This window comes from Struthio camelus, chromosome 12, assembly GCF_040807025.1.
Source record: "Struthio camelus isolate bStrCam1 chromosome 12, bStrCam1.hap1, whole genome shotgun sequence".
Taxonomy (NCBI): Eukaryota; Metazoa; Chordata; class Aves; order Struthioniformes; family Struthionidae; genus Struthio; species Struthio camelus.
In genome coordinates, this window is record NC_090953.1 from 16,314,803 (window position 1) to 16,329,705 (window position 14,903).

At 38.5% G+C, this 14,903-nt stretch overlaps 1 protein-coding gene across 4 annotated transcripts in view; it reads right to left on the reverse strand.

Annotated features, from left to right (window-relative positions):
• The window catches only part of NEDD4 (NEDD4 E3 ubiquitin protein ligase), a 71,261-nt gene that overhangs the window by 24,692 nt on the left and 31,666 nt on the right, over positions 1-14,903 (reverse strand). For all 4 annotated transcript variants that reach the window (XR_011143636.1, XR_011143637.1, XM_068957901.1 and 1 more), the window contains 2 exons: positions 6,506-6,556; positions 1,083-1,144 (listed from right to left, as the gene is read on the reverse strand). Coding sequence is in view for 2 of the 4 variants with exons in the window: in XM_068957901.1 (XP_068814002.1) it covers positions 1,083-1,144; positions 6,506-6,556 (113 nt within the window). In the remaining 2 variants the exon portion in view is untranslated. The remainder of the gene's footprint in view (positions 1-1,082; positions 1,145-6,505; positions 6,557-14,903) is intronic.

Genomic DNA, 14,903 nt, shown 5'->3' on the forward strand with positions numbered 1-14,903 from the left:
TGCTAAGATTTCTTACCGGTGCCGAGTTATTAAGAAGGTAATACCATTAGTCTTAATGTTCCAGTGAGAGTAAATGCAAACGCAAGCAGAATTCAAGAACACGTATTAATAACACTAAAGAATCTAGAAGATTCTTAGAAGCTGGTAGAAAGTTTCAACTGCAGAACAGTGCCTGAAACTGTGGCAGTAGCTCTTACTGCAAAGTACTGCTAAATTCATGTGTAAGAAGAGATCAGATCCTTTTCTAACATGAACAACAGTTGAAGGTAACATATGTAAGGATAAATACATATGTATTTTTTTGGTCATTTATAGGATAGGAAACGTTGAATTCAAGGAAAAAGAAAAAAAAACCTTGACAGTCATTAAATCTGTTAATACCCTTTATCTGACAAAAATCAGAAACCAAGAAACATAATATACTTTAAAATACTCTTTCTACTCTCTGGCTGAGAGAGATCTACAGACCCTGTATCTTCCGTTGTTTTTTCCAAATTGGAATATAATCCCTGAAAACAGTTGACATGAATTTTCTGTACCTTGTTTCTAAATAAAAAAAAATGCTAGTATAGTATCACTCAGATTTTAAGTTAAGAATCTATGTTTTAAAACTGGAAATAAAACACTAATATCAGTGTGAAAGTATTACATGTCATTTAAAATTCCTCATTTCCGTAATACAGACCTTCTTAAATAGAAACAGCTTTTAAATTTAAGTTTTGTTATATTTATAATTAAGGTCCCATGAAACTGCTTATGTGAAACCGGCAAGCAAAAGATAGGAAGGCAGGATACAATTTTAAGTTGAAAAGGGATAAATGAAGTACGCCATAACATGGGTCACTAATTTCACTATTGAGTTGAACAGTAAACTGTTCAGATGGTTATATGATTATGTTTTGGTTGGAAAAAAAATTGCTTACTCTTAATAAATAATCTTGAAGTATTTAAACAAATGCTGACTTTAACAGAACCACTGATATCTTACTCCACTGATACTTAAACTCCTTTGATGAAAATATGAAAATATAGACAAAAAATGTAGATATGAAAGACAGAATTTTTACATGGTATTTACTAACCTTCTTGGATGAAGAACAAAATCCTTAAATGTATATGGTCTCTCCATACTGGGATTTTCTGTCTGGAATAAGATAGTTTTTAAAAAAAAAATTTCCCCCTTAAGAGAAGACTGTACTACCAAACATTTGCATCAAAAAAATTAGAGATTTTAAATCAGTTTTATTTGAAATCAGTTTTCTTTGAAGTCTATAGAACTTTTTTAAATTATAGGTTTCTGCACAATAATAACAATAAGATACCAGCTTTAAGTTTAGTAATAAAGCTAACTCCTACGTCCAAGGAAAAAAAATTACTTTTCATTCTATACATTACAGTTTCTAAAGCGCAGAAAATGAAGACTGCTTAGCCTGTAATCAAGAAACAGTTTCTCAGTTTTCATGTTTACAAAATTTTACCATAACTCTTTCCTCCCTCAGTATTTTTCAAATATATTTATATAGAACAGATATAAAAACTTGTTTCTAGCTTTAGGGCCAAAAATCCCAGAAAAGCAAGGAATTCCTTCTGAGAACAGGTATGGCTCTGTGCTCTTATGCACAGAAGTGAAGCTGAACGACAAAAAGAAACACAGCAGTAAACAGACATCATTTATAAATATATATCCCAGATGCAAATACAGAAACGTGGCAAAAGAATTCTTTAAATATACATGAAGGATCTTTTTTTTTTTAAAAAAAAGATATTTAGTTTACTGGCTTATATATGTAATTATTGCACCTGATATCTGTTCTGCAAGTCTTACAAAAATATTTAATTTTTACAATACTGTATGTTTAGAAACATTTGTAAATCTTGATTGACAGTTTTATGTCAAAATAGATTTTTCTTTTTCAGCTGTTTGTAAATTCAGAACCCTTCTTAATTAATACACTTTAACGATTCAGAAAGCAGTGTATAATATGAGGAAAAAATCGCATTTGATATATTTTTAGGCCTTTTAATTTAGAAAACGTTACAGGAAACGTTATCCTTTGATGGCTGAGCTAATTCCATAATATTATTTTCAAAACATATCTGTTCTGTGTCAAGATTTTTGATTAAAAAGAAAAAAAAAACAGTATCTGAGGGGAGTCTAACTTATTAAATTAGTCTGCAATTTTATTTGGAACTGTTAGGCCTTTTATGATAAACTCTAAGACATCATGAAACAGAAAATTAAGCCAACTAAATTTTACTGCACTGCACTGAATTTCAGAAAGAAAAATGCACTCCTTTATTTCAGGCTTTTCAGAGTAAGTTCTTATCAATACAATTTAGAAATATTACACTCCAGTTGAAACATTCAGCCTTCAATGAAATAAAATGCAGATCTTCAGTCCCATAGCAGTAACGAACGTGTCAGACTGAAGTACCTGCAAAATTAGGTTCTACATTTGTAAGATATATTTAGAACTCTGAAGATAAAGGCTAGGATAAAGTTGCCTTAGATTCAGTGCCAGATTAGTCTTGGACTAATATATTTTGTTTTTGGAAAGACTGGACAAATATTTGTTAACTATCTTACCTTACAGATTATTTATCCTTTTCACATATTCCTGATTACCAGCTCTTTTTAGTTATGAACAGTTTGTGTTTGCATAACGAAGCGAAATGAGACATGGACCAAAGCTGGCTATGCCACGAGGGGCATTTCCACCAGTCTTTCCAACCAACCTGACCAAGGAAGAGGCGCTAGTGGGACAGCTCACACCCCAGTTACAGCAGGAAACGTAAAACATGCCATCACTATTCCTAGCACAGATCTTCTCAGAATGAAACAGCAGAACAACTGCTCTTGGAAAGGTTTTGCCATAGTAGTTTTCTGATCTTTAAAATAGCTGCTGCTACACCTGTTAGTATTCTCTAATGTTTTGAGAGCTCAGAAGAAAAGAAAAAAAACTTACTTATTTTAATGTTCTTGGTGACCTTCCTTTAAAAACTAACATCATGCCTCGCAGAATGAGTACAAGATGGGGGAAGGGGAGTGGTATAGTGGCAGGGGAGTCAGTAAAACACCGTTCAAGTCAGGATGCCTCCAGCGGGTGCATACAACCAGGGGAGACAGCATGCAACATGGCTATGGAGGATCCTCTTGCACCTCTTCTGGGAAGCCTGTGTGCTTGACTGGCTCTCTCAAATGCCTGTATACCAATGCACGCAGCATGGGGAATAAGCAGGAAGAGTTAGAGATCTGTGTGCGGTCGCAGGGCCATGATCTCATTGCAGTGACAGAGACATGGTGGGATAGTTCACATGACTGGGATGCTGTCATGGATGGCTATGTGCTTTTTAGGAAAGACAGGCCAGGAAGGCGAGGGGGTGGAGTTGCTCTTTATGTGAGGGAGCAACTAGAATGTATGGAGCTCTGCCTCGGGGTGGATGAAGAGCAAGTTGAGAGCCTATGGGTAAGGATTAAAGGGCAGGGTAACATGGGTGACACTGTTGTGGGGGTTTACTACAGGCCACCTGATCAGGAGGAAGTCGTCGATGAGGCCTTCTACAGACAGCTGGAAGAAGCCTCACGATCACAGGCCCTGGTTCTCATGGGAGACTTCAACCACCCTGACATCTGTTGGGAAGACAGCACAGCTAGGCACAAACAGTCAAAGAGGTTCCTGCAGAGCATTGATGATAATTTCTTGACCCAGGTGGTGGAGACGCCAACGAGGAGAGGTGCAATGCTAGACCTTGTACTAACGAACAAAGAAGGTCTAGTTGGAGATGTGAAGGTTGGGGGCAGCCTTGGCTGCAGTGACCATGAGATGGTGGAGTTCAGGATCCTGCGAGGAGGGAGCAGGGCAATGAGTAGGATTGCAACGCTGGACTTCAGGAGAGCTGACTTTGGCCTCTTCGGGGACCTACTTAGGGGAATCTCCTGGGGTAGGGCCCTAGAAGGAAGAGGGGTCCAAGAGAGCTGGTTAATATTCAAGCGTCACTTCCTCCAGGCTCAGGATCAGTGCATCCCTCTGAGGAAGAAGTTCAGCAAAGCGGGCAGGAGACCTGCATGGATGAGCAAGGAACTCCTGGCCAAACTCCAGCAGAAGAAGGAAGTGTACAGAATGTGGAAAAGGGGACAGGCCACTTGGGAGGAATACAGGGACGTTGTCAGAGCGTGCAGGGATGCGACAAGGAAGGCTAAGGCCCAGTTGGAATTAAATCTGGCAAGGGATGTCAAGGACAACAAGAAGGCCTTCTTCAAATACATCAATAGCAAAAGGAAGACTAGGGAAAACGTGGGCCCGCTGCTGAAAGGGGCGGGTGCCCTGGTGACAAAGGATACAGAGAAGGCAGAGTTATTGAATGCCTTCTTTGCTTCTGTCTTCACTGCTAAGGCCAGTCCTGACGAATTCCAGACCTTGGAGACAAGAGAGGAAGGCTGGAGAAAGGAAGACTCTCCCTTGGTTGAGGAGGATCGGGTTAGAGATCTTTTGTCCAAACTTGACATCCACAAATCCATGGGCCCCGATGGGATGCACCCACGAGTGCTGAGGGAGCTGGCGGATGTTATCGCTAGGCCTCTCTCCATCATCTTTGAAAGGTCCTGGAGATCAGGAGAGGTGCCTGAGGACTGGAAGAAAGCCAATGTCACGCCAGTCTTCAAAAAGGGCAAGAAGGAGGAGCCAGGAAACTACAGGCCTGTCAGCCTCACCTCCATCCCGGGAAAGGTGATGGAACAGCTCATCCTGGAGGTCATCACTAAGCATCTGGAGGACAAGAAGGTGATCAGGAGTAGTCAGCATGGATTCACCAAAGGGAAATCATGCTTGACCAATCTGATAGCCTTCTATGACAGAATGACTGGCTGGGTAGATGAGGGCAGAGCAGTGGATGTTGTCTTTCTGGACTTCAGCAAGGCTTTTGACACTGTCTCCCATCACATCCTCCTAGGTAAGCTCAGGAAGTGTGGGCTAGATGAGTGGACAGTGAGGTGGCTTGAGAACTGGCTGGATGGCCGAGCTCAGAGGGTTGTGGTGAATGGCGCAGAGTCAAGTTGGAGGCCTGTGGCTAGTGGTGTCCCCCAGGGGTCAGTCCTGGGCCCAGTCTTGTTCAATATATTCATCAATGACCTGGAGGAAGGCACAGAGTGCACCCTCAGCAAGTTTGCTGATGATACTAAACTGGGGGGAGTGGCTGACACACCAGAAGACTGTGCTGCCATTCAGAGGGACCTGGACAGGCTGGAGAGGTGGGCGGAGAGGAACCTCATGAAGTTCAACAAAGGCAAGTGCAAGGTCCTGCACCTAGGCAGGAATAATCCCATGCACCAGTACAGGCTGGGGACTGACCTATTGGAAAGTAGCTCTGCCGAGAAGGACCTGGGAGTGCTGGTGGACAACAAGTTAAACATGAGCCAGCAGTGTGCCCTTGTGGCCAAGAAGGCCAATGGGATCCTAGGGTGCATTAGGCAGAGTGTTGCCAGCAGGTCGAGGGAGGTGATCCTGCCCCTCTATTCAGCCCTGGTGAGGCCTCACCTGGAGTACTGTGTCCAGTTCTGGGCTCCCCAGTACAAGAGAGACATGGCACTCCTGGAGAGAGTCCAGCGGAGGGCTACCAAGATGATTAGAGGGCTGGAGCATCTCTCCTATGAAGAAAGACTGCAAGAGCTGGGCCTGTTCAGCCTGGAGAAGAGAAGATTGAGAGGGGATCTCATCAACGTGTACAAGTATCTGAAGGGGGAGTGTCAAGAGGATGAGGCCAGCCTCTTCTCCGTGGTGCCCAGCAACAGGACAAGAGGCAATGGGCAGAAACTGAACCACAGGAAGTTCCATCTGAACCTGAGAAAAAACTTCTTCACTGTGAGGGTGACAGAGCATTGGAACAGGTTGCCCAGAGGGGTGGTGGAGTCTCCTTCGCTGGAGATATTCAAAACCCGTCTGGATGTGATCCTGGGCAATATGCTCTAGGTGACCCTGCTTGAGCAGGGAGGTTGGACGAGATGATCTCCAGAGGTCCCTTCCAACCTAAACGATTCTGTGATTCTGTGATTCTGTGATTCTGTAACAACAAAACTAAAAAACGTACACAGCAATACTGGTTCCGTTTCCCTATTTACACTTTTCTGTATTTGTTTATGGGAGAAAGGATATTAGAAGTAAGTTTGGTTAACTGTTTTAAACAACTAAAAGACTTCTAAAAAAGTGTGTTAAGAAATATGACAATAATTACAATCTCTTTTTGTCTTTAAGACTATTTCAAACCTTATATTTTTTCCTCTTGAAGAAGCGAAAAGCACTCCTAACTCTTCTATCAGCAGGAAGTAGTATCTAAATGCAAGGTAAACTGCTTTATTTTATTTTTTAATAAATACCAGCACTAAAAAAAAAAAAAAAAAAGGAGCAGAGAATTTACCACTTAGATCAGTATGGTTCAGTATGTAATGCAGTTGCACACAGAATCACTTTTACTTTTTACAGGCTTAAAAAAACCATATATATACACAAACCGGTAACTGATGAAGAGGAATATCCACTTGCCCAAGAAAATCATCTCGAGTCTAGGGAAAATAAAATAAACAAAAAATAAAATCGCCAGTCATTTAAAATTGCAGTGTGTTTTAAAAAGGTTGTTCCCAACCCAATAACACGTTACTGTTTTCTAAGAATTTGAATATACTCTAAATTACAGATAATAAAACTTGTTCTGACCAGACCAAGTCGATAAACCCCAATACTCAGTCTTTGACAATTATGCTTTTCTCAAAACTTAAAAAAAAAAAAAAAAAGTATTTAACCAAGCCTCTCCCCCACCTTTTTAAAAATCAAATGGACAGGTGATAGTCAAGCAAGAGAAAGTTGTTCAGTGTCAGGACTGAGATCCTAAGTATCTCTAACAGAAACATTGTTTTAAAGGGCAAAAAGTAGAGACGTTTCCTTTAGCTGTTTCAGTAAAATAATTACCTCAGTATATCTTTAAGCAATTAAAAAACTCCATTGTAATCTCAGTAAATGTTTAAAAACCTTCCTATTAAGACTGCCTGACCATTTCCATAAGCCTAGGTAGGCATCTAAGGCAGGCCTTTACTGAAAATTTTGAAATTAGGAAGATAGTATAGCTCTCGCAAAAGTAGAACTAAGCACCAAGCAAGTTTCATCTATGAGAAGTTCTTTGGACTTTTTAGTTATTCCAGCAGTCTCATGCTTGTAGGAAAAACCTGAAATCTGGTACCCTCCCTGCCCCCACATGCCTGTTCACATCTGAAAATATGCTAAAATTTAAGCTGTACCTCTGAAAAATACTGTTGACCCACACTCTTTGCAAAGTTTAGTTTTAACAGGTAAAACGTAGAAGGTTCTGTCCTCACTTAGGATGTCTAGACTTTTCAGATGCATTAATTAGGAGCAGACTACGAATGTAGCAACCTCACAGTCCAGCTCTCTCCAGTCTACCTGGTGTAGTTTCAAGCTAATGATTGACAATACACAGTAACATTGTACAGTATACTTCTGATCATTGATTTTTGCCAAAGAAATTAAGATTTTAAATAGTCTACATTAAGCAGCTTAGGTAATTTCAGTATTTGCCAACAGTCACTGTGAACAGTCAAAATACTTTACTTGAGTTCTTCCTGGACTCCTGGAATATATACCGAGTTATTTCAACTTCACTTATGATTTGAAAGCTTTTACAAAGCTTCACAAAGACAGGAAAATATATTGTATGGGTCATTTAACAAGAAGACACATCACTGCCAGTGTGCAGAAATACAGCCAAAAATCCAGAGGACATGACGTTTTTAAAAGTTATGGATGAACCTATGTCATTTTTCAAAAATCTACAATATAACAAGACCATACATTTTTGCATAGGCAGATGAGAGAACTGTCAGAGTCTTTAACAGCATAGCACGTGCAGCCTCCGGATTTCTAATCTTCCTGATTTTTCCAGCTAGCGAAAGATTCAATAACTTGTTCTTTCCTAAATCTGTTGGTGTACCATAAACTTTTACTCATCACCTAAAGATTTTGATGACCTTCTTCCATAATGCTTCCATTACCAGTCTCTGCATCTCACTGAAACATATTCCCTTTACTTCAGGGCAAAGCTAGGTGTTTCACCTGTCTTCTAGCATTATTATTTATTTAATTTTCAAGCACAACATTTCAGGGTAATAAAACCCCCTTCCAATTCTACTCAATCATTCTGTCTCACTTGCAGCATACTCCATTTGAACATGTCTGACTTAAAGGATATAGGCATTTTTTTTTTTTTTCAAGCACTGTCTCCTTCCTTAACCGTGATACCTTTATTATTTAGGTCTGTTGTCTTAAGTTTCCACTTTCGTCTTTAGATTGTGCAGAAACATTGCCTTCCATCTGTACGAAGTTAATTGACAGTTATCTTAAAGTTTTGTAATTTTTACATCTCTAAAAAGCATAATTTGCAACTAGACTTCAGAACTTACCATAGATGACAACATGCTACAAATCTAGAGATGTGTCATACAGTAAGTTCAACCTAGAAATACATATGTCTAATATTTAGATTTGAAAACAAAACTACTTTTAGTTCACAAACTGGTCTGGGATAAAAAAAAAGAAAAAAAACCTAAAAAAAACTACAATAGCTTTCATACCTGAAGTGCCTGAAGCTTCCCTGAACTTCCAAAGGAAAACCGTATCGTTAAAGACTACAAGCTTCTGGAAAAAACATAGCTGTAATTTTTGCCTACGAAATTGTTTTCAAAATGGCACAGCACATACCTTAGACATGCTAAAAGGCTTAGTATTTGTGAAGTTCTTGGCAATCCTCAAGTGGAACATGCCTTTCAAATAAATTACTGGAATGTGGGACAAAAGTCTGCTGCATTTTAGAAAACCTCAGAACATTGTGTTTGTTACCCGCATTATCCTAGCACGGGCTCCGGTTATTCACTTTATTATTATTGCTGTCTCTCCTGCTATTTTTAGCAGAGCCAGCCTCGATAACCAACCTTTAACAGTACTTTCTCCTCCAGCCAGAAAGTAAAATCCTTCAGTGGAGATTTTTGTTGACCTCCAAACTACTAATACATAGATTAGATAGCAGGAACGCTCTTTAGCAATGCACCACACTATGACAAGCTGACTACCTGGCTTACTACAAAGCTGCCAAAGCAGCTTTGAAACAGACATCACATACATTAACAATGAAACGCCAACGGAGTTTAAACTGTTTGGATCTCTGTTTCATGAGAGCAGGCTTCCCAGCTTCTTCAGAAAGGACAAGTGAGTCAGTTGTTCTTGTTGTAAACTTCTAATTTCTTGACATCCAGGGAGCTCAAACTTTCTGCTTGCCAAACCAGAAGTGTATAAACCCCAATTAATGATATAGTACATGAACAAAGAGGCCTTTTATTTTACTGATCCCGTGGTTTAGTCTATAGAAAGTTATTAAAAACATGTGAGGGGAGACAGCTGCTGTATACAATAAAGAACCAGTGCAATGCCAAAGTGAGTGCTCACTGAAGAAAACCATTGAAAAAAATTAATGCAGACATACTTGAAATCAAAAACTCATTCTCATCTATTTTATGAATATGTACTTAATTAGTCTCAACAGTTAAGATTTTGAAACTTTTTTCCATTTCCCTCCAGCAACTGGAAGTAGATTTTACACTACCAATAGACATGCTTATCTTAGTCACTCATTTAAAGGTATTACTTAGAACCTTACCCAAAAATTGTCAGTTTGGAAGATAATTAACTGAATTTAATGCCTTTCTTAATTGCTGGATTCTTCACAGTGCCATTAGAAACACCTCTTGTAGAAGCCCAAGGTGTTAAAATAACATTTTCTCTACCAACTTTTGTGACTAAATAATTTTTTTGGTGTTAGTACACTAGGTGGAACCTAAGTATATTCCCAAGTTTTTCTGAATATAACAGACAGCTAGTTGTACATGAAGTTGGTCTTCATACAGAAATCCACAGCTGTATGGGAAAATGAGAAAACATACAGCTTTTATTGGAGGGAATATAAAGTATCAATTCAAATTGAAAAAATAAACAGTGATCCGGACTATTGCTGCTTAAGAAAACAAGAACTCAATAGATCCCTTATAAAACCAACATTCTTCTTGCTTAAACACCCAAACATCAATGTTAGTTACAAGCTTGATGAGAATAAAAAAAAGAAGAAAGAAAGAAAGAAAGAAAGAAAGAAAGGAAAAAAAAAAGACTTTCATGAGTTACACTAGCAACTTCAGGTATTTTTCTTTTCATGCTGCACTGGGTATATTATTTGGCTCTCTTGAACTTTAAATCAAGAAAGTTGAGCGTCTTTTCTTCCATAAAACACTGTCAGTATATGCTATTCATCATAGGAAAATACAAGTTTCAAAAAAACCAAAAATGAATTATCATGTCAAATTACGATCTTCCCAAGCTCATGGATTCTAAAAAATTGTGTTTTCTCTATTGTGCAAAGCAGTAAATACCCTCTTCCATGGAATTCATTCAAGTCTCAGTTTCCTATATTTTTAAGGGGAAAGAGATGGATAGTGAAGGGAGAATTTTTATGAAATGTAGGCATTTCTTTTAAATTGTCATTTATGATCAAACTGGCAATGATATAGTTGACAGCTACTGAGAAACAAGAACCTAGCAGCATTTTCAAACTAGAGAAAATAACTACTGTCAGATAATTGGTTATTACGCAAGATGTGTTTCTGCAGCACCCTCACCCCTGCTGACTGCTTCAAGAGCAAGGAGTCAGCATAACATGCCTCAGCAGCTTCACCATCTGGTTAACAGGCAGCATTTAGAACGATACTCAAGTTATTCTCCCTAATTCTCACTCACTTCTAAAGATATTTTCAGAGAACTTCTGCTGCTCTAAATAGACCAGATCAAAAATACCATCTGTTCCTCTATTTATAGCTTATACCTTTTATATAGGACCAGTATTTTACAGATAGCTTCCCTGAAAGTTCATATTTAGTCTATAGTAACTTTATCATAACATCCTTATATTATTCCATGCAATGTTAGCTACTTTGAGAACTGGTGCTTACAAGTTTATTAACAAAGCATTTCTTTTAAGATAACTTTTTACTTTCTTGCATGTATGAGACTACTCATTTTCACATGGCTCACAGGAAGATGAGAAGGTTTTTGATACTACTGGAGCATTCTTAGGCACAATATAAATAGAGCAAGTCAAAAGTTACTAACGTGTATGGTTTATTCATCAGGAATTTGAGTTCCGTTGGTTTTATGGACAGATGTATCAAATGATCTACTATATAAAAAGCAGGAATATTATGTTTTATAATAAGTCAAGAACCACTCCAAAACCACTCCTGTAATAAACTCGCCAATGCTAAAAAAGCATTGAGAAAACAGTACTAAGTATTTTATTAGGTACTATTTTGATAAGCTTCTTCTGACAAGTCCATTTTCTTTACAATAGTATTAAAAACATAACTTTTGCATCTATTTGTAGGAGCTTTTAGGGTGAATCTTACAACTCCAATTGAAGTCTGAAAACAAATCCTTGTAGTAACAATTCCAGGTGCAATTTTACCTTCACTAACGTATGTAATCAAAGCTGATACATTCAAAAACATAAAGCCCTATCAAATGTTAAACTGCATATGTAATCTCTCTGAAATGAGAAACTGAGATCAAAACAGATATGACAGAACGTTAGTCACGCTGGCTAATACACTCAGCCAGAAGACTGTGGACAGAGTCAATTTTATGTTACTCAAAGCAAGAGGGAACATAAACAAGATCAAGAAAACCCAACATGAATAGAACAAATAATTTGGCAATTGGAGCATCCCTGCACGGTGGTCTTACTTCTGGAAAGTTTATTAGCGCCAATGCAACCCCATGCAGATGCACAGAATTGGGTTAAGCCTGGAAGCTACACAGCAGGTCTCTGCACACAGCTCAGCCTAGATATAACCTTAAACAGTTGGCCCAGACTGTACAAGCAATGGACCCATTCTACTAGATTTCTGTGAACCCAGCCCTACAGCAAGATGGGATACAGCCTTACTTACCTGACCCCTAACCACAGCCTAAAAGCCTCTGCATAATCGAAAACCAGGCTGGCAGTTTTCCAAAGCAGTCTTAAATCCACTGTTTTCAGCTACTGCTGCTTCAAAAAATTAACACTGACTCAGGAATTGCCATCACCTCCACTCCTAAGCATCGCTCGTGGCCTTTGCTAGCCATGATCCAGCTCTGCATGCTCTTCCACACTCTCCCTTACTCTTTAGCCCCTGCTGACGTGAACTGGAAGCCTAACCCCAATCTGGTGACCTCTTCCAGCCTCAAGCCTCTATCAGTCCTAAACATATCCCACAGATGACCTGTCTCTAGCAGAACTCACTGGTTTGTCTTCGGCTGTGCTATACTCCAGCTAATAAATCCTATCAGACCTAAACCGGTCTGCATGAACTGACCTTGGATGCCTCAACCTCTATGACACACTGCAGCTACAACACAAATAATCCACCCACAATTACTTCTGTGACAAGAGCAGTATAACAATTTATTTTAGATGAGCTCAGTGGCATTTCTTACTGAAGTTACATTAGGTTTCCCACATTAGACATTGTTTCTAGTTGCTTATAAATTACCAAATGTTAATCACTATGGATTTATTCTTTATAAGCTAAATATTCATCCCAAATCAAACTTATTAGAAATAATAACAACAAATACAACTAGCTGAGGTAGAATTTCTAATACAGAATAAGTAATGTTCGTAATAAATTCCAGAAAACTTTTTCTTTGAAAAGCCCTATTGTTTTCATGTTGCCGAACAAGGACTTTTCCCTTATGCTGGGGGAAGGAGAGGAGGGAGGGGAAGGGAGGAGAAATAAGTAAATAAATAAATCACCAATTACCAGAGAAGTCATGCAGGCCAAAGAGAATTCAATATCAAGTTTCTTCTGGGATTCTTCTTATTGAGTAGCTGTAGGGTCAACATTTGCATTTTAATATGCCCTAACTTCAATGACTCCAATTAAAGTTTATGTATAATTTCAACCAGGAACTTGCTGATATCTTTCTTAAATTCTGTACTCTTATCTTCCATTTGATATAGCGGAAAGTGGCCCTAGGTCTTATACAATAACTATATTTATCTTTATTATGTATATTTATACAATAACTATATTTACCTTTACCCCCTTTTACAGGGGTAAAGACTGTTTACCCCTTTACCGTTAGGGTAAACGGCAAAGACTTTCTGTTTACCCTAAACTGCCATGATGGAAAAACAGTGATATACTGTCTTGAATTATAGAACCATAAACTAACACTGAAATGAGCTACAAACGTTTTGCTGGCTGCACTCCCAAATTAGCATGTTCTGTTCGTCAGGGAGAGCGAAGAAGAAAGTTCATTTGAAACAGAGAACACTTAACAGAAATGCATGGCAGTCCCCTTCAGACAAGGGTAAAAAACAGTTGTAAGCAACTGACTCACTTGAAAGATGCCAGTCAGTTTTGTTTGCTTGCTCAATCTGTGAAATTCATCCACTTCTGGAAGATGAGAAAACACGTGTTGGAACACAGATGACAACTCGCAGCCCTGGGTGATGGGGGAGAACTTTAAAGAGCATTTCTACCATTTGATCCTAGGCTGCTGCAAGGGCTGAGCAGGCACCAAATACTGTAATAGTCAGACTAATGCTCTGCGTCGCCTTGTATCCTTTCCCTGGTAAGGACAAAGAGCAGACGTTGAAAGAAATAAGAGAAGCAGAGCAAGTGAAGAATTAGACTTCCCCTGATATACCCTACAGTTTCTAACAAATAGTTGTTTAAGGGTTTCTTCCTCCTGAAGTTAAAATCCGCACTGTGAATAAAATACCATTTGATGGACCTTTCTTCCTCTAATTTATCTGACATCTTTTTGGAATCCATTTATACTTTTTGTACTGACAACATCTTGCAACAGTGAGCTCAAATAAGAATGAAATTCTCCGACTAGTAACGACTAGTAATCTTATTAGGTGTCACCTAGTATCTGTTTTGTAAGAAAGAACAAGTTCCCTCCCCTCCACAAGAGTTTTATAAACTCGCTTTATATCCTTCACTCATTTCTTTTCCATAATCTGAACAGCCCTAAGTCTATTTAGCGTCTCCTTCCTTAAAACCTACAGAGAAGGGTCACAACATTGGGTATTTTTTCTAGTTCTATTACATATACTTTCTGAAACTGGATGTCAATAAATATGCACAGCATGTGCATATGTGGATTTGTACAACTCCATAATGGGGTTTAACTTTGTTCCGTTATTCCTTTTCTAATAAATCTTAACCTTCTATTTGCCTTTTAACTGACAAGATTTTAGCTGACGTTTTCAGCGAGTCATTCACCATGATAAAAAATACTTCCTGACCAGTATGGAAGACAATTACTATGCGTGCATCATTAGCTATTTTTCTTCTGTGTGCATTACTTGGCATTTACCAACACTGATTTTCAAACCTCCAATTCTATTGTCGAGTCACTCACTACCACAAGATGTTCTACAACTTCAAAGTTGGCAATTTAATTCTGTTTTCTTTCCTATCTTTTAAATAGTTGTTATCCATGAGAATACCTCTTCCTCTCTTATGCCTTGACAGTGTTTTTGAGAACTCTTTCTAAGAATTCTTGTCAAGTATTTTTTGAAAATTTAAGTGTCCTATATTAACCAGATTACCCATCATCGTATGCTGTTGATCGGTTGCGATACATAACTTCCTTTTATGAAAGCTACAGTGAATCTCCCTCTTTAAAAACATAAAGAATGTTAAATGCCTACTCATTCTATTCAGCATACTCTTTTTCCAAATTGGCCTGTTAAAGCAACCTGTAACTCCCTTCATCCTCCTTTGGGTCATTTTAAAATACTGGCGT